This window comes from Procambarus clarkii, chromosome 10, assembly GCF_040958095.1.
Source record: "Procambarus clarkii isolate CNS0578487 chromosome 10, FALCON_Pclarkii_2.0, whole genome shotgun sequence".
Taxonomy (NCBI): Eukaryota; Metazoa; Arthropoda; class Malacostraca; order Decapoda; family Cambaridae; genus Procambarus; species Procambarus clarkii.
In genome coordinates, this window is record NC_091159.1 from 54,127,420 (window position 1) to 54,152,486 (window position 25,067).

At 40.4% G+C, this 25,067-nt stretch overlaps 1 protein-coding gene across 5 annotated transcripts in view; it reads right to left on the minus strand.

Moving 5' to 3' along the window:
• Nucleotides 1-25,067, minus strand: part of LOC123774772 (uncharacterized oxidoreductase YjmC) — a 56,810-nt gene that overhangs the window by 27,916 nt on the left and 3,827 nt on the right. For 3 of the 5 annotated variants that reach the window (XM_045769379.2, XM_045769370.2, XM_045769389.2), the window contains one exon: nucleotides 2,731-2,872. In XM_045769379.2, the coding sequence (XP_045625335.1) occupies nucleotides 2,731-2,872 (142 nt within the window). Of the gene's footprint in view, nucleotides 1-2,730; nucleotides 2,873-3,004; nucleotides 3,024-5,150; nucleotides 5,169-25,067 lie in introns of those variants that run through there. The other 2 variants (XM_069322083.1, XM_069322082.1) reach the window with 2 other exon arrangements.

A 25,067-nucleotide genomic window follows, 5' to 3' on the forward strand; every position in this document is an offset into this window, starting at 1 on the left:
ACATTCACATACATATTCAATCACCCACACAAATACACACATCAATAATCTTTGTATCACAAGTGATTCAACAAGAGGCTCACAAGTCACTATACTAGGCACTTTACATCTATGGTGAGTCGTCCAATTACTAGTCTTGCTCTACACCCACCCAACTGGGCGGCAGCTTTACAGTCATGTGCTCCACACCCACCCAACTGGGCGGCAGCTTTACAGTCATGTGCTCCACACCCACCCAACTGGGCGGCAGCTTTACAGTCATGTGCTCCACACCCACCCAACTGGGTGGCAGCTTTACAGTCATGTGCTCCACACCCACCCAACTGGGCGGCAGCTTAACAGTCATGTGCTCCACACCCACCCAACTGGGCGGCAGCTTAACAGTCATGTGCTCCACACCCACCCAACTGGGCGGCAGCTTAACAGTCATGTGCTCCACACCCACCCAACTGGGCGGCAGCTTAACAGTCATGTGCTCCACACCCACCCAACTGGGCGGTAGCTTAACAGTCATGTGCTCCACACCCACCCAACTGGGCGGCAGCTTAACAATCATGTGCTCCACACCCACCCAACTGGGCGGTAGCTTAACAGTCATGTGCTCCACACCCACCCAACTGGGCGGCAGCTTAACAGTCATGTGCTCCACACCCACCCAACTGGGCGGCAGCTTTATAGTCATGTGCTCCACACCCACCCAACTGGGCGGCAGCTTAACAGTCATGTGCTCCACACCCACCCAACTGGGCGGCAGCTTTACAGTCATGTGCTCCACACCCACCCAACTGGGCGGCAGCTTAACAGTTATGTGCTCCACACCCACCCAACTGGGCGGTAGTTTAACAGTCATGTGCTCCACACCCACCCAACTGGGCGGCAGCTTAACAGTCATGTGCTCCACACCCACCCAACTGGGCGGCAGCTTTATAGTCATGTGCTCCACACCCACCCAACTGGGCGGCAGCTTAACAGTCATGTGCTCCACACCCACCCAACTGGGCGGCAGCTTAACAGTCATGTGCTCCACACCCACCCAAATGGGCGGCAGCTTTACAGTCATGTGCTCCACACCCAACCAACTGGGCGGCAGCTTAACAGTCATGTGCTCCACACCCACCCAACTGGGCGACGGCTTTACAATCATTTGCATGAATTACTTACAGTAAGCAAATTTTAGATACTTCGGTAAGATTTCGGGCAGCACATCATTATAAATGAAGTACTTACACTTTTCTTGGACACCAATGATGGTGTTATCTCTGAATTCCGCGATTTTTTTTAAATTCCAGTACTGTATATAATGACGCAAAGTATGCGAATAGTTCTGCAATAGTGATCCTATCCTGCGTCATAATTTACATACATATCTACTTCTGTTTTGTGTATTAAAATTACTACATTTTTATGTTAATTTATTTCTGTAAATGATGATGATGATAAATTTCAATAAATGTAAGTAAGAACATAAGAACGGAAACTGGTCGCGTAAATGGAAATGGTTGGGTACATTTCCTTTCACCTACCTAATGCGAATATTCATGTGTTCGGACACTGGCGATGGTGTGGTATTGCCTATTTATTTGACCATGTCTTTGCTTTCATTTAAGATATGTTTTCCTTGAAATGTATTTACATTATCGTCTACATCTGTCTTTATTCTGAAATAAAAACCTTTGACGTTACTTTGCATATATGTACATTAATTATAAAATTGATTGGCTTGTGTGCAGGCCTTCACACTCCCTGAGCGAGCCATCAAGTAACTATAAAAAGGCATATATCTTCACTTTCACTTCAGTTATATTTATACCAAAGTATTAACATGCAGCTTATATGTCTTTCTGATGACATAAAAAACTTCGTTTTTTACAATATATAGATTCAATTAACATTGATCTTCGGAAGGTCATAGTTCCCATATCGGTAAGGAGAGCGTCGGCCAAGAAGCCTTGTTTAAAATATGAATATTTTTCCTCTCTAATAAGGTATAATCTCTGTGATGCATTAACACAAACTATTTTATATCTGCCTTTCTGATAACATATATAAATATAATCTTTATTTGTGAATATTTGTTAATTAAGCAATATATCAGAGGGCGTGTAGGGTTCGGTGTTCTATGAACGAAAAGGACTGGAGTAGTTTAAATAGCGAACGCATACCAACGAATAACGCTAGTATCTATATAACAAATTTATTGTCATGTGGAATTGATTTAACTTCCAGACACTTTTTTTTAATAAATATTAAATATTTTGTGGCTGTTTATGAAAAATATTATTATAAATACACATTCTACTTGTTAATATTACCAATTAAATTTGCGACAATTTGAGCCATGAAATACGACGACTGGATCACTGTGTACAGGAGGCTGTTATGGCAGCAAACACTCTCCAGGCGACCATATATCTTGGATAAGTCGCTCCACACAATTGTCGCTTGGACCGTCGACTTCCTATGGCGTCACCTCTCACATATTTACGTCTCATTTCGTTATGAAATTAGATTATTTCAGAGTAAAAATAGGTTTGATCATGTTCTACGTGTAGCACCAACATTATAGTAAGTAAATATACCATATTTCTTCATTACTTACGTAATGCTAATACGATTTGGGTAGTTTTGGCCTGATTTGGGTCGATTTGGGTAATTCTATGGACCCGCTAATACAGTACAGTGGATCTGTCGTTAATAAGTACTCTACATGAAATCCCACAAATAACTTACCTAGTCTATTGAGTCCATGACTGTAGTGGCCTCGCGTGTCAGCAGCGACCAAGACATCAGCCAGTGCAGCAGCGTGTTGCCTTGGTGTGCCTACTGCTAACATACAGTCAACCATGTAGCGGTGGACCTCATCTGTGGTGTACTGATAGAAAATGTACATAAATATTTAGTACACAAGGATGTACATGTATTGTGTCAACAAGGTGTGAGCAACCTTGTATCGAGTGATTAGGATTAAGGAACATAATTACACTTAGATTGAATGTAATCTAACCTAAGTAACATAGTTTAGCAGTCCCTGTGGTGCAGTGGTTGAGCCACTTGGTCCACACTTTGCGAGCGATTTGGCTCTGTTTGTATCCTGGCCAAGGAGGATTGACTGGGTGCCAATCCTTAACTGTATGCCTCTGTTCACCCAGCAGCGAATGGGTACCTGGTCATTATACGATTTGAAGGGTTGTATTCCAGGAAAAATTCAGATTAAGGACCTGCCTGAAATGCTATGTGTGCTACTGACTTTACAAGAATGTAAGAACTCTTGTATAAATAAATAAAAAAAGAACAGTCCTAGAGTCAGCAATTATTAGGGAGATTATATACGAAGTACTGTATATAAACAGTACAGTACTGTACTGTACTTGTATTTACCACTACTACTAATAAACTCTAATAATATTATTTATAAGACTGTACATACAGTACAAAGAACATGAGATGACGGGACAATTATAAGTACAAGAGGTACACTAAAAATGAACCCATTTTAATGCAAAGCATTTTGGGCAAAATTTAGAATAATTTAGATAAAATAATTTACAGGTATAAGGGGGTAAACACTTAATATTACATAATACTACTACTTAATAATACTAGTAAAAAGAGAAGTATGCTAACAGATGGGAGAATGTTCATGAAATATACCAAATCCAAATACAATAAGAAATTATGACAGGTACAGACTAATACAGTATGGAATCTGTAATACTAGCAACAGTACAGAAGTGGTATAGTGTTGTTAATAATATTTTCAGTAAGAAGAGGTCACCTGGCAAGTGAGCTCTTCTTACTTTTCATGGCCTTGTGGTTCCTCTGGCTGGTCACTCTCCCTCAGATTCAGATTCAGATTCAGATGTTTATTCAGGTAAGGTATATACATACAAGTGATGTTACATTAAAGGATTGATATATAGATAGAGCTAGTACATACAATGCCTAAAGCCACTATTACGCAATGCGTTTCGGGCAAGAAAAAACATTAATATCTAGAACTTAATACTAATTGAGCATAAAGAATAAAAGATGTTGAGAACAAATACAAATAAAGATAAAAAAAAAGGGGGAACATGACTGAAAAAGCAGCACAAATACAATAGGTTGACAAACAGTGTTGATTAAAAAAAAAGAAAAAAAAAAAGAAAATAACAGACATGGGTTGACAATAGAGGAGTGAGGTAGATTACAGGGAATTTATTAGGTAGTGTTTAGTTTTTATCTTAAACTGGTTGAGAGAGGTACAGTCTTTAACATGGTTGGGAAGGTCATTCCACATTCTGGGCCCCTTGATTTGCAGAGCATTTCTAGTTTGATTAAGACGTACTCTAGGAATATCAAAACTGTATTTATTTCTGGTGTGGTGCTCATGGGTTCTGTTACAACCTTCTATGAAGCTTTTAAGATCAGGATTGGCATTATAGTTTAGCGTTTTAAATATGTATAATACACATGAGAGAATGTGCAGTGACTTAATATCTAACATATTAAGAGATTTGAGTAGGGGTACCGAGTGATGTCTGGGGCCAGAGTTGGATATTGTTCTAATAGCGGCTTTGTGCTGGGTAATTAGAGGACGTAAGTGATTTTGGGTAGTAGAACCCCAAGCACAAATACCATAGTTGAGATAAGGATAGATAAGGGAGTAATAGAGAGTCACCAGAGCAGGGCGTGGTACATAATATCTGATCTTAGAAAGAATGCCCACAGTTTTTGAAACTTTTTTTGATATATTTAGAATGTGTCCCTGGAAATTCAGCTTGTGGTCAATGAGAATGCCAAGGAATTTGCCATCTAATTTGTCATCTAATTTGTCATCTAATTCCCTCGACCTTTCGTCAACTGGTGGACAAGATCCGGACTGAGATATTACGGTATCTTTGGGTTCCTGGCTGCCATCTTGCCTTCAGATGGATTACCTCCCATTGTGATCCCTGGGAATGTCCTCGTGGATGCGGCGGCGACGCTGGCCCATACTTCGGGCCGGCTGGAGGAACTTCCTGTGGTACCTCAGGAAACTTTCCTGACGCCCCATCAGGCTTGTGTCGCCTTGCTGCGTACACAGCTCCTGCACCAGATTCATCTTGGACATATTGGTGCTTCTGCATTCCCTAGCCTATAGCCGGGCATCGGGACCCCTGTCTCCTTACCTGGGATCACTCGGCTGCGGACTGGGTTTACGGGACTTAATTAATATGAATTATTGTGGCTCATATCCATCGTCTGGACTTTCTAGACTCGCCGGACTGTCAATGGTGCCCGGTTACGGAGGAGGTAGTTGAATATTTCCCGCTATACCGTCAGCGACTCCACACCGCCTGGGCAATGTCCTGCTGCGACTTGTACCACATTCAAAATTCGTGCCTTGTGCTTCCCGCCCTCCTCGACGGCCATGGCGTTGAGAGAGACTTGCGTCACGACGTCCTGCGCCTCACGTTTCGCTACCTACAGGCCACTCATAGTCTCATAGACATCTAGCTGTAACCTGTAAAGCCGACGCCTGTAGGCCTCCCTGCTGGCTCGCCGGGTCCCTCCAGCAACCCCTAACCATCATAATTTAAAATATTTTATTTACAAGAAGGTACAATGGGTTGGTGAGATTACATAAGATTGATAATTTTACCTTCTTGCAAAGCCACTAACATGCATAGCGTTTCGGGCAAGTCCTTAATCTAACATATCAGGTAAGGTGAAAAAAGACATTGTAGCAAGGTTTTATATCAATAATATAAATTGACAGAGGTAATTACACTGGTAAATTATGGGCTATTCATGCCCGTGCCAACTTTTGGGTGGCTTAATCTTCAGCAATTTACACTGGTAAAGCTGAAGTACTTAGTCTTAAGTACTAATATTGGGGAAAGTGGGTAGTACAAGAAGTGAGAGTTTGAACCACAAGGTAGGAAACTATGAGGATGTAATTAGGTACTTTTTGGTTTTACTTTTGAACAACCCTACAACAACTTGTGGCAAACAAAATATTGCACTTCGTTACAATATTGGTGACGGTCTGCGTTCCTCCCTCGGCTCAGAATATTATTGTACAAGACTTCATGTCATTACAACCAGTCTCAGATGACGGTGAATGTGCTTATGTGAATAGAGTAAGAGAAATCCCAGAATGAAATACTATTCCAAATAGCCCAGAGACTATATATAATACTGGTGATGTTCGTCTCAGAATTCTTATTGGCATTGTATCGAACATCGCACTGCTGAGTGCCAATATGTTTAAGTTTAAACAACAGTTACAAAAGCTTGAGGGTAACGCCACTACATATACTTTGATGCTTTTGTCAATAAAACACGAAATAATGACAAGACTTTATCACCTTTACTGAGCACATTAACCCCCTCACCGTCCTGTGATGCTGCAACATCCACAAGTGAGGGAGAAGTGGAGAGATTCGCTTGAACATTCACATACCTGCAAGATCATGCAGAAAATCCTAAGCATGGGAATCATTCACTCTCTCACAGTACACAGTCTATAGTAAAATCAACTCTAGTTTTGTTAGAAATAAATCTTGGCCTTATAAACTTGCTCACATTTTTAGATATGGTAACTATTCAAAGGACTTGCAGAAGACGTAGTATACATGGACTTTTCTAACGTTTTTGATAAGGAACAACATGAAAGACTGACAAAGGTAATTACAAAGCACGTGGAATAATCTCAATTAGTATTAAGTTTTAGTCTTTAGTGTTTTTCCTGCCCGAAACGCTTTGGGTAATAGTGGCTTTAGGCATTGTATGTACTAGCTCTATCTATAAATTCATCAATATTTGTATTACCCCTTGTATGTATGTACTTTACCTAAATAAACATTTGAATTTGTTTTTTTGAAATTTTATTACTAAAATGGATACAACAATGATTAGAACAAAGAAAGAAAAGGTGTCGCCATAAATGGAAATGAACTTGACTTGAAAGAGTGGGGTGCCGCAAGGTTCCATCTTGGGGACAATCCTTTTTGTCATATGTATCAGTGATATTGAGGCCTTACAAAGAGATTTACATAAACTCAATAAATGGTCGGAATACTAGCAAATGCTTTTTAACGTGGAAAAATATAAGACCTTGCATGTTGAGAGTAACAATGCACATCACAGTTGTCAAATAAAAAATTCTACCATTCAGCAGATTGATAAAGAAAAGGATCTAGGAGCTAGGCTAACAGTCAGAATCCACCAGTCATCGAAAGTTGCACAAGCGGGAGCTGCAGTAAATAGTCAAACGAACCTTTGACTTAAACGAAAGAAAGTGGTTATTGAATGAGTCTCTGGTGCGTCCCCAATTAGACTACTGTATCCAAGCATGGAGACCTCATCTTCAATAGGACACCTGATTTGAGTTTTAACACGGCGACAAAAATCATCCAGAACTAAGTTGACTCATACCAGGAACGGTTGAGGACCACAAAAGGCTAACAACTCTGCAAACAAGTTTAAGTTCAAGTATGTTTATTGAGACAAGAAAGAAATACATCTCAAAGGGATAGAGTAGCTTAGGTTATTTCTATCCCCCCTTAAACTCTGCAAACCAGACATGACAGGGCTAATCTCTTCGAAACTTTTAAAATACCGAACAAGTTGGTGGATATTAATCCAGACTACTACTTTAATATGTCAAATGTAACACAAACAAGGAGCAACAACTAAAAGCACAACAAGCCATAATGCAGGACAGAAAACAGGACATGGGTTTTCACCCATAGGATTAAAACTCATGGAACCGATAAAACTCATGGAGCTTTGGCGGTCAGTGTCAATGAGCTGTCAATGAAAAGATACTACAGCAGTTCAAACTCAAGCTAGAAAAAATATCAGGAAACATAGTTGGGGGTGGGGATGCGGCGCCTTTGTCAGGCCGCTGGCTTCCTGTCCCTGTCGAAGCCAATCGTAAATGGTGGCCCTCAGGTAAATTAAATAATAATAATTATAATTTCAGTTGCAAATACGTTTGGGGACTATTCAAGCTTGTTCACAATAGTAATAATATTTATTCACAAGAAGGTACAATAGGTATGTGAGGTTACATAAGTTAGTTTAGTTCATTTATTATGCACCCCATACCCATCTTGTGGGCGGTAGTGGAAAGGGTTACAGAGGCACATAATGGGCTCAGGAACTGAACCCCACAATTCATTTAGCTAAGCAAGTTACAATCTTGATGAGCTAGTTACAAAATTCAGTATAAGTCGTCACATAAGAGTGGTATTTTTACATTCTTGCAAAGCCGCTAACACGCATAGCGTGTCGGCCAGGTCCTTAATCCAACATATATCAGGTAAGACGAAAAAAAGTACATTGTTACCTTTTAAAACCAAAAAGTACCTAATTTCATCCTCATAGTCTCCTACCTTGTACTTCAAACTCACACTGTTCTTGTACTAACCCACTTCCCCTAATATTAGTACTTAAGACTAAGTACTTCATCTTTACCAGTGTAATCACCTGTCAATTTATATTGTTGATATAAAACCTTGCTATAATGTACTTTTTCACCTTACCTGATATGTTAGATTAAGGACCTGCCCGAAACACTATCCGTGTTGGTGGCTTTACAAGAACGTAAAAATATCGCTCGAATGTAATCTCACCAACTCATTGTACCTTCTTGTAAATAAAATATTATATTATTATTATTATTATTATTATTATTATTATTATTATTATTATTATTATTATTATTATTATTATTATTATTATATGGTTTATTTCAAACATGCTATATGTGATTTTGTGCAGTGCGGCGAAAGCTTTTTTAAGGCCTGTTGCTAGGAAACATCCTCATAGTGATTAATTTTTCAGATTGTCTATTGGCAGACAAATGTTGCACGGTATGCAACCTGCACGGGACTGAGCATGAAGGAGACAAACTCTCCATGATACAGAGCGGTAGTGTGAGTAGCAGAACTCAGGAAATAACCTATTTGATACTTCCTAAGTGTATGTACCCAGTGCGTACCCTGCATGGCCACTAGGCAAAGGGAGCCACCCTACTCACACAAACCACCACCACCTTATAGAAGCAACCAGCCACCTCCACAACTATTCCTACCTATGACTTACAGACTGGCACCTTATATCTCAGTGTAATAAGTCGGTAGTAGCTCCCATATTGTGGAAAAAAAAGAGGTAGAAGAGGAAGAGGGTTGAAAGTTCGCTTGTAGCGTGTCATACGGAATACACACGACCCCAGCCACCGCAAGTGAGGCGGAGAAAGCGCACCGCACCGTCAACACTCCACAGGTGTCGGCTGTCAACCACAGAGTTACAGCCCCGCTCCTGTGCCAGATAAGTCCACTACGGGCTCGCCATAGCCCGTGCTACTTGGAACTTTTTTGTTCCGAGTAGCTGAATAAAAAAAGAACAACAAAAGGCTCTCAACATTAATCATACGGTAAGGGAAGCCTCCGGCAGCTGCAGTTGGTGACCTACATCATCAATGATCTGGCACATAGACGGGACCTTGTGGAGCTCTAAGATGATCATCAGCACAGGTGGACGACAAAGCAGCAAGTGGACATGAGGAGCATTTTCGTAAATCAACACGTCAAGTTGCAGGCGATGAGTCAGAATAGCATGGCTATTAGACGAATTCAAAACGTGAATTCAGAGACAATTCTACAACAGATGTTCAAGAGATGTGTAAATATTTCATTCAAAATTATCTGCTGCCAGAAGTCTTGGCCAAATATCCCCAGTTTGCTAACTGTAGGAAGTAACTGAGTGATTGTAACCTATCCACCGCTGCCCACTGGATGGGGGGGGGGGGGCGGTGTGCAGGACAAACATATAAATTGTGACACTAGGCTCTCCACATATGTCAGTTGCTTAATTTAGAAACTGCACTTGTGGTCGATCGTGAACTCATTGATGATTTGACGACATATATTGAATTTTGTAACTAGCTCATCAAGATTGTAACTTGCTTAACTAAATTAATTTTGGGGTTCAGTCCCTGAGCCCATTATGTGCCTCTGTAACCCTTTCCACTACCACCCACAAGATGGGTATGGGGTGCATAATATGTGTATGGGGTGAGGGAGGAAAAGGGGTGAAAGAGGAAGGGACAGAAGTGGGAGAGAGAGAGAGAGAGAGAGAGAGAGAGAGAGAGAGAGAGAGAGAGAGAGAGAGAGAGAGAGAGAGAGAGAGAGAGAGAGAGAGAGAGAGAGAGAGAGAGAGGGGGGGGGACCCTGGCCTAACCGGGTACACTTCCTAATAAGAGGTTTTTATTTTATCTAAGGTTTTTATTTTATTTTCATTAATATTGCAATAATGTTAATTTACCGAGCACGTTTGTTTGTTTACACTTCGATATCGCCAACGTGGCCGATAATAAAGTGACCGATAATAAAGATAAAGATAATAATAACAAACTTTGCTTTCAGACAACACTCAGCCCCCTTGTTTAAATCCCTAAACATGCTAAATATAAACTCGCTCCACACATTGAAATTGAAATAAGTTTATTGAGGTAAAATACACACAAAGGGATGAGGTAGCTCAAGCTATTCTCACCCCGTTCAGTACATCGTGTTAATACATACATATACATACATCACAAACAATAAACATATTACCAAACATTCTGAGAGATAAACATATACATTTCCTACTCCACACATTCTTTTGTGCCATTTACAGTTACAAAACCCTGTTCTTCAATGCAAACCTTGTTCTGAAACTTCCTGGACAAATGTAATAGAACCCATAATAACCACACCAGAAATAAATATCTCTTTGATATCCCTAAAGTCAAACTTAATCTGTGTAAACACTATGCAAATAAAGGGACCTAATCTGTGGAACTCACTCCCTAACGAATTGAAAAGCTGTTCAACTTTTGCCTTATTAAAAAATAAAACCAAAAAGTACCTAATTTCATCTTCATAGTTTCCTACCTAGTGCTTTAAACTGGCACGGTATCTAGTGCTACTCAATCCCCAAATGTATGTACCTAAGCCATACAACTTTACCATTGTAATCATTGCTATCATCTTGTATCATTATTGTTACTTTGAACGCATGTTTTACTACGTTATACCTTGAAATAATCCTCAAATTATGCTACAATGTACTTGTTTATAACCCTCAAATTTTACTTTAATGTACCTACTAATCTCTGCCAAATTTTCTTACAATGTACCTGTTAACATTTTTTCAATTTTGCTAGAAATTACCTACTTAAAATTATCTGTTAGATTAAGGACCTGCCCGAAACGCTATGTGTGTTAGTTAGTGGCTTTACATGAATGTAAAAGCTTCAATGCTATGTACTCTCATAAACCCAATGTACCTTCTTGTATATGTATAAATACATAAATAAATAAATAAAATAAACCATGACATCAGTGAAAACATCCTATGGACGAGATCCATTGACTGCCATTGGTAAAGCCGTTGTATACAACACACCATATCACGCCATCAGTAAAGGATATATCACGCCATCAGTAAAGGATCAGTAGAGCGATTCAAATTGCACAGTGAAGAATATACTGAAAAAGGACGTGTCAGGAGCAGTCAAAGTAGTGACTATAACCAGTCTAATTTGTTTGCCAACCGGAAGTCACGGCAAGCCAATCTGGGATTCTCCTTATTCAAGCCGGCATCAGGGCGGCCCGGGAGCTAGCCCTTCTTCAGGTGCTGTAAGACAGAGCTCCACACTCGGCAAGACCGAGTGTGGAGAACAGCTATTTACCATACTACGAGTGTTGAACCTGAGGTAGGGACTAAGAGCACGCCTGTCAGCTAGCCAGGACGAGCTTCTCAAGGCCCACTATCGACCAGAATAGAATTACGACAAGAAAGCCAATGACTGCTATAGGTGGGCGACCAAGCACTGCTACTTCCGCCCGTGAGTCACAACATGCTGTTGATACAGTGACAAGGATCTTACACAGTGACATGGACCATTCACAGTGATATATGGACCATCCCATATATCACCCGGAAGCACCTCAAGGTAACCATCCCATCTTCCTAGATCTCAAACCGACGTGTCATTATTCTGAGTGAGCTCGCCAGAATGGATATGGGTGGTCAGCTTTTTTGTTGAATCAGAGGTTGCTTATCCAACAGGAAGTCATCTGTATTCTTCCAGGGACACAGGAGTGTAACAAGAGACTGAACTAGGCATGTTACAGGTAAGTGTCCTCTGCCCTACCGTAATTTTAATTATCTCTGTGCTTAGTAAACCCAATGTGCACATCATTATGATGATGTAATGATAACATTGGGTATGCTAACACGCAAGACACTTAACTCCTTATTAGACACGTTAGGACCCAGGTTTAGTCATCTCAGCAGAAAAAAACAAAATCGGCGTCCACCCAGGCAGCGAGGAACTGTTCGCAAGATGCAACTGTATGATGGCTTTCAGCTTGACTACGTAAACAAATTCAAATACCTTGGCCTTGAAGTCCTACTAGTGGTAACTAGTAGGACTTCAGGTCTAGTAGGTCCTGTGGTAACATTCAGGACCATGTATCACTCGTAACATGTATTACTCAGGCTATGGTGCCAATGTCAAAATTATTAAAAGTACATCTTGTATACAGTATGATCCTTGGTTGATTCGGTGCACCTTTGCTTGTTTTAGTGCTTGAAAGAAAGCTTTGAGGGATTGAAAAACCTGCATAACGAAGTCTGGAGGATTATCCTTGGTGTCCCCGTGCCACAAAGATACATAATATGAGAAGGGAACTTAATATTCCGAGCATCATTGATCGTGTTACTAAAATTAATGCTCTTATGGGGGGTATAAAAATGGTTAGGCTAGATCATCTTTACACTTGCGCAAAAGCACTTCAGACCGCTACTAAAGGTTAACATTGTTCAAAATGAATTACTAAACAGCAACTGAACTCAGACTGCATCAGATTTACAGTTTGTAGCAAGAGACACCAATGGCACTTTCCTGCATCGTGGGAGATTACTTTCTTTCACATTTGTATCCTCCGTTTTAACCCAGGAAGCACATTAAAGATCAGCCCAAGCATCGTCTTGAGGCTCTTAAGCCATATTGATACTTTCTCCACACTGTTTTCTCTCTCTCTCAACCCATATACACAGATTGCTCCCTACACCGCCCCATGAGTGCAGCTGGATGTGCAGTTGTCATGATAATGGGTGATGGCTCCGTATAAACAACTGGACCTCTACCTTTCAGACCGAACTATTTACCATACTTCTTGCACTCAAATGATTACAAGTCTCCAAACTTGACATTAATCAATGTGATTCCTAATCATCCTGAATTGCAATATCTCTCTAAGACAGTTGTAACATACTCTTGTCCTAGGCTAGATACAAATAAAATAAAAATATTACTGATGCTAACAGACTCCATTTCATGTGGATTCCATCTCATGTTGGCTTCCGAATGCATGACTGAACTCTAGCCCAAGAACCTGTCTTCAAATAAAGTTTTTTTTTTAAGAATATATATACAAGAATTCTTACTACTAGCACGCGTAGCGCTTCAGGCAAGTCCTTAATCCTAAGTTCCCTGGGATACGACCCCCGCGAAGAATCGTTTTAACAACCCATGTACAAATGGGTAAAAGTACCCACTTTACTGTTGAGTTAAACAGAGGCTACAGTTAAGGATTTGCGCCCAGTAAATCCTCCCCGGCCAGGATACGAACCCAGGACAAAGCGCTTGCGAAACGCCAGGCGAGTGTCTTAACAACTACGCCGCAGAGACTATGGAGTTGACTATAATAATGAATTATTATAACCTTGAATTACCTATAAGCAGCCTGAGAACAATAATTCACCACGAACTTCAGCTAAACCTTGTAAATTTGAGACAAAGTGAAATCTACAGTAGCAATTCCATCTATCATACAAGAGCCACACATCTACGGGTCATCCAATTATATCAGCAGACTCCTAGATGTTACCACTGCTCTGCTCGGCTGTAAGTATCTCTGGAAGGTTTGGATTATGTTCTGACGTTGATATGACCAAATGTAAAATTGTCAGCAAAATTATTCGCACACCCTCCGTCATTATATGTGAGGGGGTGTGAATCTAGAGACAGCTTTATAATAAACGTTGAAGAAATTTGTAAATATTTCATTCAAAATGGTCTACTATCAGAAATTTTAGCCAAATATCCCCAATTTGCTATATGTAAGTAATAAATGTGGGTGACTGTAACCTTTCCACCCTTGTCCACTAGATGGGGGGTGGAATATCCTGGATATTTATCCTGGAGGGTGGAATATCCTGGATATTTATCCTGGAGGGTGGAATATCCTGGATATTTATCCTGGAGGGTGGAATATCCTGGATATTTATCCTGGAGGGTGGAATATCCTGGATATTTATCCTGGAGGGTGGAATATTCTGGATATTTATCCTGGAGGGTGGAATATCCTGGATATTTATCCTGGAGGGTGGAATATTCTGGATATTTATCCTGGAGGGTGGAATATTCTAGATATTTATCCTGGAGGGTGGAATATCCTGGATATTTATCCTGGAGGGTGGAATATCCTGGATATTTATCCTGGAGGGTGGAATATTCTGGATATTTATCCTGGAGGGTGGAATATCCTGGATATTTATCCTGGAGGGTGGAATATTCTGGATATTTATCCTGGAGGGTGGAATATTCTGGATATTTATCCTGGAGGATGGAATATTCTGGATATTTATCCTGGAGGGTGGAATATTCTGGATATTTATCCTGGAGGGTGGAATATTCTGGATATTTATCCTGGAGGGTGGAATATTCTGGATATTTATCCTGGAGGGTGGAATATCCTGGATATTTATCCTGGAGGGTGGAATATTCTGGATATTTATCCTGGAGGGTGAGCAGGATAAACAAATTAAATTACGGAGCTAGCTCACAGCCTATGTAAGTTGCTCAGCTGAGAGACTGTATACTTGTGGTCGTTCTCGAACTCATTGTTGATATAATAATTCGTTAAACTGTGTCACTAGATTATCAAGACTGTATCTTACTTTACTAAATGATTTTTGGGGGTTCACTTCATAAACACATTATGTGCCTCTGTAACCTCTTCTACTACCACCCACAGGATGGGTATGGGGGTGCCCCATAGGATGGGTATGGGGTCTATTACCATCCACAGGATGGGTATGGGGGGTTGCACTACCACCCACAGGATGGGTATGGGGGTGCCCCATAGGATGGGTATGGGGTCTATTACCATCCACAGGATGGGTATGGGGGGTTGCACTACCACCCACAGGATGGGTATGGGGTACACTACCACCCACAGGATGGGTATGGGGGTGCCCTATCACCCACAGGATGAGTATGGGGTGCACTACCACCCACAGGATGGATATGGGGTGCTCTACCACCCACAGGATGGGTACGTGGTGCCCTATCACCCACAGGATGAGTATGGGGTGCACTATCACCCACAGGATGAGTATAGGGTGCCCTACCACCCGCAGGATGAGTATGGGGTGCACTACCACCCACAGGATGAGTATGGGGTGCACTACCACCCGCAGGATGAGTATGGGGTGCACTACCATCCACAGGATGACTATGGGGTGCACTACCATCCACAGGATGAGTATAGGGTGTCCTACCACCCACAGGATGAGTATAGGGTGCCCTACCTTCCACAGGATGAGTATGGGGTGCCCTATCACCCACAGGATGAGTATGGGGTGCACTATCACCCACAGGATGAGTATAGGGTGCCCTACCATCCACAGGATGAGTATGGGGTGCACTATCACCCACAGAATGAGTATGGGGTGCACTATCACCCACAGAATGAGTATGGGGTGCACTACCACCCACAGAATGAGTATGGGGTGCCCTATCACCCACAGGATGAGTATGGGGTGCACTACCATCCACAGGATGAGTATAGGGTGCCCTACCACCCGCAGGATGAGTATAGGGTGCCCTACCATCCACAGGATGAGTATGGGGTGCACTATCACCCACAGGATGAGTATAGGGTGCCCTATCACCCACAGGATGAGTATGGGGTGCACTATCACCCACAGGATGAGTATGGGGTGCACTATCACCCACAGAATGAGTAAGGGTGCCCTATCACCCACAGAATGAGTATGGGGTGCACTATCACCCACAGAATGAGTATGGGGTGCACTACCACCCACAGAATGAGTATGGGGTGCACTACCACCCACAGAATGAGTATGGGGTGCACTACCACCCACAGGATGAGTATGGGGTGCACTACCACCCACAGGAAGGGTAAAGTGCACAATAACTAAACTAAACCACTAGTGGGCTGAGTGTGGTCTTAAGGTCACACAACCAAGGATGAAAAACAAGAGAGACCAGATGCTTTCAGCAAATACTGTTAGCACTTGTGTGCAAGATTTAATATTTCGAAGCTTTATTCATAAGTGATTTATACGAATCATTACCGCTATAACTGGAGTAAACAGGTGTACAGCCGTATAAAAAGTATACCTGTAATTCGAGTTGAGACAAATTTTTTTTTACAAAATTCGAAAGATGAGGCTTGTATAACGTAATATAATATGCATTGTCTGCCTACTGTAGGTAATGACTTACCATTGAGTACCTTCCAAAACTATAGGTGCATGTGCTGGCAATTCTGATGGTACCAAGTTAAATAAATTGATGACTTAGCAGGGTTATGTACGACGCTCGGAGCATAAATGGAGAATCCGCCGGACATGATGTTTCATTCTTTTAACAGCGAAATCTCTTGTAGTCTGGCAAGAATCAATCGTAACGACAAACAAATATAAATAACATCTTTAAAACTGTTTATTGCTTCACAATAATAAATCCCCATTACTAATTCTTATATATAATGCTAGAATTTATGGATTATGTAATTGTTAAATTTATGCCAAGACTCGACTTTTATATATATATATATATATATATATATATATATATATATATATATATATATATATATATATATATATATATATATATATATATATATATATGTGAGAAAGCTGCATGAACGCGCAAGCCATATATCACTAAGAACTCTTTGACCCGGCCAGGATTCGAACCCATGCCGTCCAGGGTCACCCCTAAACGTACACAGTACCGTGACCACCGCACCAATGATCGTCTATAAGGATTGTCTATAGGATCGTCTAAGGATCGTCTATAAGGATATGGCTTGCGCGTTCATGCAGCTTTCTCACACATGTTAGACTCAGTGCGGCCCGTGCATGCGCCAGAATTTGATGAAAAACTGTACCCAAATGGATCCATGAGTGTCGTCGGGGATTGGTCAGTCAGGGAGCTTAGTTAATAAGCGCCAAGACTGACCAATCCTTATAGACGATCATTGGTGCGGTGGTCACGGTACTGTGTACGTTTAGGGGTGATCCTGGACGGCATGGGTTCGAATCCTGGTCGGGTCAAAGAGTTCTTAGTGATATATATATATATATATATATATATATATATATATATATATATATATATATATATATATATATATATCATATATATATATATATATATATATATATATATATATATATATATATATATATATATATATATATGTCGTACCTAGTAGCCAGAACGCAGTTCTTGGCCTACTATACAAGGCCCAATTTGCCTAATAAGCCAAGTTTTCCTGAATTAATATATTTTCTCTAAATTTTTTCTCATGAAATGATAAAGCTACCCATTTCATTATGTAAGAGGTAATTTTTTTTATTGGAGTTAAAATTAACGTAGATATATGACCGAACCTAACCTATCTTTATAGGTTAGGTTAGGTTAGGTAGCCGAAAAAGTTAGGTTAGGTTAGGTTAGGTAGGTTAGGTAGTCGAAAAACAATTAATTCTTGAAAACTTGGCTTATTAGGCAAATCGGGCCTTGCATAGTAGGCTGAGAAGTGCGTTCTGGCTACTAGGTACGACATATATAAATATATATATATATATATATATATATATATATATATATATATATATATATATATATATATAACGCGATTTAACGACTGATATGGGGGGTGGTACCCAAGTCGTTAAGTCCGTTGCTCCGCTGTCGGAAAATCCGACACCATTTAATAATAATATCATACAGACAGATAAGAGCTGTGTTGTATAAACAAGTTACCCATAGAAAACGTAACTTGTAGTGGAATTACCGTCTAAGGAAAACGGGATATCATCACCACATACTATTATAAATCACCACCTATTATGGTGGGAATTATTCTTAAATACATTAGTCTTTGGACTTTACCATCATAAAAACATCTTATATAAATTAACTTAATTATCAATATTAAAGTAGAGTAAATGTGACCCTTCTATCACTTTCTGAAATGTGGACAATGTAAGCCAGGCGTCAGAGTGAGGAGGAAGGAGGGCAGCCATTATTGTTTATACGAGACCAGAGGCACACGGGAGCAAATACGGCTCCTGTTAATTTTACTTGGACGTAGTGTTATGGAAGCCAAAGGTGTACCATTTTCAACACGCTGTCAACAAATTCAAGTTAAGTGTTCTTTCCGAAACCCGTTTATCATTCATTTATGACCATTAATGTCAGGATATAGGGTGACCCGGTTAGATCACGTGGAAGCCTCAAACTAAAGGTAATTAAGCCAGGTCTTCATGTTCCATGTACAGTTTTCTCTGAAATACTTGTCATATATAGGATTCTGGCTTCACAGCTAGCGCACTTTTGACAGGTCAAGACGAGGAAGCAAGATTTGTGCACCAGTTACTGGGTGATATGGAAGCTACCTCAAAGAGGATAATTTGGTGTCTACACCCTAGTTATACCTGGTGGACTAACCTGCTGTACTATAAGATAAGGAACCTCTTCAATGTGATTGGCTGCATATATATAAATATAACCCCCCTAATGTGTAGAGGATCGATTTGTGAGATTATGAGATTATTGCAGAAATACAGTCCACTTATCATTATACAAATTGCTATCGAAGTATATAAATTAACGTAAATATAAATTCATATAAATTAAATAAATATAAATCTCACAGGTCGGTTCCCACATTATTTGGTCATCTTCGAACCGGATGACGGATTATTTGATCCTTTGAACCCACATTTGGTCATCTTAGTACCGGATGAACCAGTTAACCAGTGGATTCATTAAATATACTAGTGCAGTGTTATTTAAACAAAGCCAGCAGTCAAGACGGCAGCGTAGCCTCGAGGGAGCTCAGGAGCCTCCCTCAGCCGAGATCTGCCTCATCAGCGGTTTCAGGGACACCCACAGACATTTGGTGGCGTGTTATTCTGTGAAATGACAGCGCTAATATAGAAGCCAGCCAAATTAGTGGCTGGGGTCTTCGTGAGATTGTTCACGAATTTCGTGGTGTTACATTTCGCGAGAGATTATCTACGAATTTTGTGGAGTTTATTTCGCGAGGTCACTAATAATATTTAATACTTCTAGATAATATTAGAAGTTTCATAGAGCTAATTAAGAGGCTATTATCAATAATTGTGTATATTATTTCTCCAAAATAGAGAATTATTTAATACATTGCACTAGTGATCACAGTATAATATTTACTAATTGCCAACCCACAACAGGGTAGGATATTAACCATTGACTAGTTGAACTATTATCGTTCATCCTAGTCCCATTATTACCATAGTCAGTTGTACTATATTGAATAACCTAACACCATTAATGAATGGTCCAGACCCTATTTTGGGTGTAATTTTTATCAACTCGAGTTGAGTTGTATATATAATAATTTACTTATGATCATTACACCTTTGAGTGATTAATTAGTGTCTCTACCATCCTAGGGTGATATAGAAGAGCTAACCTAAAGGTACTTCCAGTGACACTGGTTTATCACTCAAATCATTAGTGTGTATGATTGTATATATATAATGTGTATTAATTTTAAGTGCTAACCTCTAGTAGAGGTAGGATTATTGCCTAGTGAGTGCAGAATTTACCCTAGGCTATCATTAGAGTTTGTTCAGTATTATGAGCAGCCCAAGTACAAGCCCCACAAGGCTTCACCAACTAGCCAGTATGGATAATGCAGGGAGAATGAAAAGAACCCTTGCAGGTCTTAAAGGCCACTTAACAAGACAGATCAAGAAATGTGAAGATTTGTCACAACAATCAACAGTTGATTATGCTGACCTGGAAAGCTATTATCAAGCAGCTGCAGGTAAATTTGAGCAAATCAAAGCCAAATGGCTGTCCTTGTGGGGACAGACTACTACCATCGATTCATCGGTAGCCCTACTAAATATCAGGGCATAACCATGTTAAAGTCTGCAGGAGGTAAATTACTCTCAGGTCCAGTATCAAGCCTGAGGAGACCTATGCCTGCAGATAAACAATACCAGTAGAAATCTAAATTTGTCAGCTGATTATATTTCTCCAGTAGCATTATACTAAGGAGATTACAGCTGACTATAGTAACAGAGGTTGATGTTAGTATCATCATTTGAAGCTGGAGATGAGTTCATGAGGCCTCAGTGGCAAATCAGTGAACAGTAGCCTAAAACAGCTACAAGTCACTGCGACCAATGTCACTGAACCCACTGCAGTCTCAGAACCATACTTTACTTTAATGATGAGCTATTCAATCTTCTGAATCAATTAACTAAATTAAAAACCCCAATAAATCTGATGACTGATTTGATACATTTATTATTTAATCAAGATGTATTCCATGGGCCTCAGTGTTTATATATCAGTGACCAGTTACCTGAAGAAACTTCAAGTTATATCTAATGTCACTGATCTCACTGCAGTCCCTGAATCATACTTGACTGTAGTACTTGATCACATCCAGTCTTCTGGGTTAAATAATAAGTAATTAGGCTTGAATATTAGCCTTTCAAGAGTTGACAGGGAAATGACATTGCATTAGACTTCTAACCCCTGCAACTCTAGTACGGGACATCCGTCCTGTACGAACAGACGCACAAATGTGTGATTACTAACTACTAACATCAAATTAATCAAATAATTCGAAGGAGGAGTATCGGTGTTCGTCTGTTCTAAAGAGGACTTCGACCCGTGAGCAGCCCCCTGGGGAATTATGTCGGAAAATCCGACACCATTTAATAATAATATCATACAGACAGATAAGAGCTGTGTTGTATAAACAAGTTACCCATAGAAAACGTAACTTGTAGTGGAATTACCGTCTAAGGAAAACGGGATATCATCACCACATACTATTATAAATCACCACCTATTATGGTGGGAATTATTCTTAAATACATTAGTCTTTGGACTTTACCATCATAAAAACATCTTATATAAATTAACTTAATTATCAATATTAAAGTAGAGTAAATGTGACCCTTCTATCACTTTCTGAAATGTGGACAATGTAAGCCAGGCGTCAGAGTGAGGAGGAAGGAGGGCAGCCATTATTGTTTATACGAGACCAGAGGCACACGGGAGCAAATACGGCTCCTGTTAATTTTACTTGGACGTAGTGTTATGGAAGCCAAAGGTGTACCATTTTCAACACGCTGTCAACAAATTCAAGTTAAGTGTTCTTTCCGAAACCCGTTTATCATTCATTTATGGCCATTAATGTCAGGATATAGGGTGACCCGGTTAGATCACGTGGAAGCCTCAAACTAAAGGTAATTAAGCCAGGTCTTCATGTTCCATGTACAGTTTTCTCTGAAATACTTGTCATATATAGGATTCTGGCTTCACAGCTAGCGCACTTTTGACAGGTCAAGACGAGGAAGCAAGATTTGTGCACCAGTTACTGGGTGATATGGAAGCTACCTCAAAGAGGATAATTTGGTGTCTACACCCTAGTTATACCTGGTGGACTAACCTGCTGTACTATAAGATAAGGAACCTCTTCAATGTGATTGGCTGCATATATATAAATATAACCCCCCTAATGTGTAGAGGATCGATTTGTGAGATTATGAGATTATTGCAGAAATACAGTCCACTTATCATTATACAAATTGCTATCGAAGTATATAAATTAACGTAAATATAAATTCATATAAATTAAATAAATATAAATCTCACAGGTCGGTTCCCACATCCGCTAAATCCGTTTTTTTTTAAATGTCAGAAACTGTTTAGTCATATCCGAGAGAGCAATCCGAGAGCAACTGGACGGATGGATGGTGGGTGGGCTGGATGAATGGGTAACTGACTGGCTGGCAGGCAGGCAGGCAGGAGTAGGGGTGGGCAGGTGGACTGGCTGACTAATGGGTGGGTAAGTAGGTGGGCAGCGGGGTGGGTAGGTGGCTGACTGGCGAGCGAGCAGGGTTAGCAGGTGGGTGGATGAATGGATAAGTGGGTGACTGACTGGCGGCGGTGGATAGGTGGGTGGGGTAGGTAGATGGATAGATTGGTGGATGGCTTGAAGGCAGGTGGGGATTACGCAGCATGTTGTAAATCAGATTATGCAGAAAGATGAAAACAAGAGGGTATACAGGTGTATACATAGGTATAGAGGAGCGTAAGAGCACAGAAGTATTTTCAAGTATAAAATGTAAGAAGTATTTCCAATTATATTTATATAATTTGACTGCATATGCTTCTGTAATCCTTTTCCAAGGCCTAATATATACACGAGGTTCATAACAAAGAAACCAACTCCCTATGTAATGCAAATATATGCTACAGTAATTTATTATGATAGGATTGATTCTTCTTTCCACTGTTATATTTAGAAATTGGAGTCAAATATTAACATTATGATTCTTTGGTTAATGTTACGGTCTTGATTTGGCACCGTCATTAGGCTGTTTGTAAATTCCTTTCAAAGTAAAAAATGTACTGAATTATTAACTCAATCTCAAAGTTATTATTATTAAAATGAAACTATTACGGTGGTGGTGATAAGAGTGCTTCACCCTGATTGACAAAAAGAGTAACTGAGCAAATCATACAATGAAGGGTGATGACGAGTGACAAGCTGCTCTTGAGGATAGATAATATATCTGATAAAGATATATAACGCCATTCAAGAACATTTTACAAGCATATCTCTTTACTATTAGAGTTTGTCTGTCTTGTTGGAGGGCAGACGGTTAGGGCTAGATTTTAGAGGGTACTGTTGCCTGGACAAGATCAGATTTTAGGGACTGGGTAGCTTGTTTCAGGCGAATTTTTCTTTGGTTTAGTCCTGCTGGATTCTTTTTTGCCTACTTTGAAGGCAGCAATTATGTTTGTTTTGTTGACCTCATAAAGCAGTTAGTCTTCTAGCCTCGCCCAACTTTGCAGCGAGAGAGGGAAGGAGGGATGTCTGAAGTTATGTTAAAGACTTTACCTCTCCCAACCAATTTAAGATAAAAACTAAGCACTACCTAATTAACTTCCCCTAAATGTCAACCCATGTCTAATCTTTTAAACAATGCTGTTTGTCGACCAAATTGTATATTTGCTATTTTTCTGCCATGTTCCCCCCTTTTTTAATTTTATATTTTCTCAACACAATTTATACTTTAATCTCAATTAGTATTAAGTTTTAGTCTTAGTATTTTTCCTGCCCGAAACGCTTTGCGTAATAGTGGCTTTAGGCATTGTATGTACTAGCTCTATCTATAAATCCATCAACTTTTGTATCTTACCTTATATGTACGTTTCCGGAATAAAAATTTGTATTTGTATAATTTGTGTATAGAGGAAGGGGGGGGGGGTGAGGAGACATGGGTGCCGCTGGACTCCCCTCCCCCCCAGTATATATTAGATGGAGGCCAGAAGGTTGTACAGAGACGGCACCGCTCCTGTGCCAGGTAGGTCCACTACGGGCTCACCATAGCCCGTGCTATTTGCCCCGCTCTTGTGCCAGGTAAGTTACGGGCTCACCATAGCCCGTGCTACTTGGAACTTGTTCCGAGTAGCTGAATCTATAACAACAACAACAACAGAAAGTTGTAGCTGCATCACTTATGAACCCATCCCTGCCCTTGTGTGGCAGTGCACAATAGAAAGTTGTTTTCGCATATCCATACATTAAAACATTGATTGTAACCATGATGTACATGTGCTTCAGCCTACAGTTTAGACTCATTATCTTGTGTATGACCCTCTGTCCTGCGTGACAGTGAATACCAGCATTATCCTCACTTTAATAAGACTTAATCGAAATCCTCAGATTAGGCAAAATTGTAATTGATTTTGTCAATAAAGATGTTAATAATAATAATAATAAGTTTGCCTCATGAAACTTTCCATTGAGAATTGTGACTGCATGGGGAGTGTCAAAGGGTGGTTGGGGGTCGATCCTATTGCCCCTCTGTAAGTAGGATTGACTCCTTTTGTGACAGCCAACGACTCCTCTGAAGTCTGGGAGAGAATGGGAGGAATAACGGAAAGGGAGAGAGAATGGGGAGGGAAGGAGGGAAAAAGAGAGAGAGAGACCCGGGCACTGCTGGGTACCTCACCAATCTATAAAAAAATAATGTCTGTCAAAGGCATGACGCCAGATCTTTGAGACTCTTTGTATGGTGATTGTATGGAGAGTTTCATAAGGTGGTTGGGGTCACTTGCCGTGATAAAGCCAGTGTATTGTTACATTGGTTGACCTATTAAAATTAAATACATAACTCATCAATGTAACCATTAAAGAACATTTAAAACATTTATATAAATATATTTTGAAGGTGGCTTCCCCAACTTCTTCTTTCAGTTAATTCCATTTGGTGTGTTGGCAACCTTAATGGAAGCGAATGTGGTTCAATGTGGTAAAATGGTCGCGGAGAAAGAAATGGTGATAATAATGGTGTTAAAGGAAGTGGTTTTGACAATGTTGGTGGTATAAGTGATGTAATTATGCTATTAATGGGGTGAGGAGGGATGTGGTTACTACCCACTAGGTAGGGTGTTACTGGGTGTATGGGCGGGGTGGCATATGTAAGGCAGGATGGGATGGTGGAATGAGGAATGTAGGAACGGGTGGGACAGGGTAGGAATAGTTGGGTAGGATGTGGGTATGGAGAGTAGGGCGGGGGTGGGACATTTAGGACCGTGTGGGATGTGATGTAGGGCGGGGTGGGATGGGATATGTTGGGCAGGGTGGGATGGGATATGTAGGGCGGCGAGGGATGGGGAATTAAGGAGGCAGGAT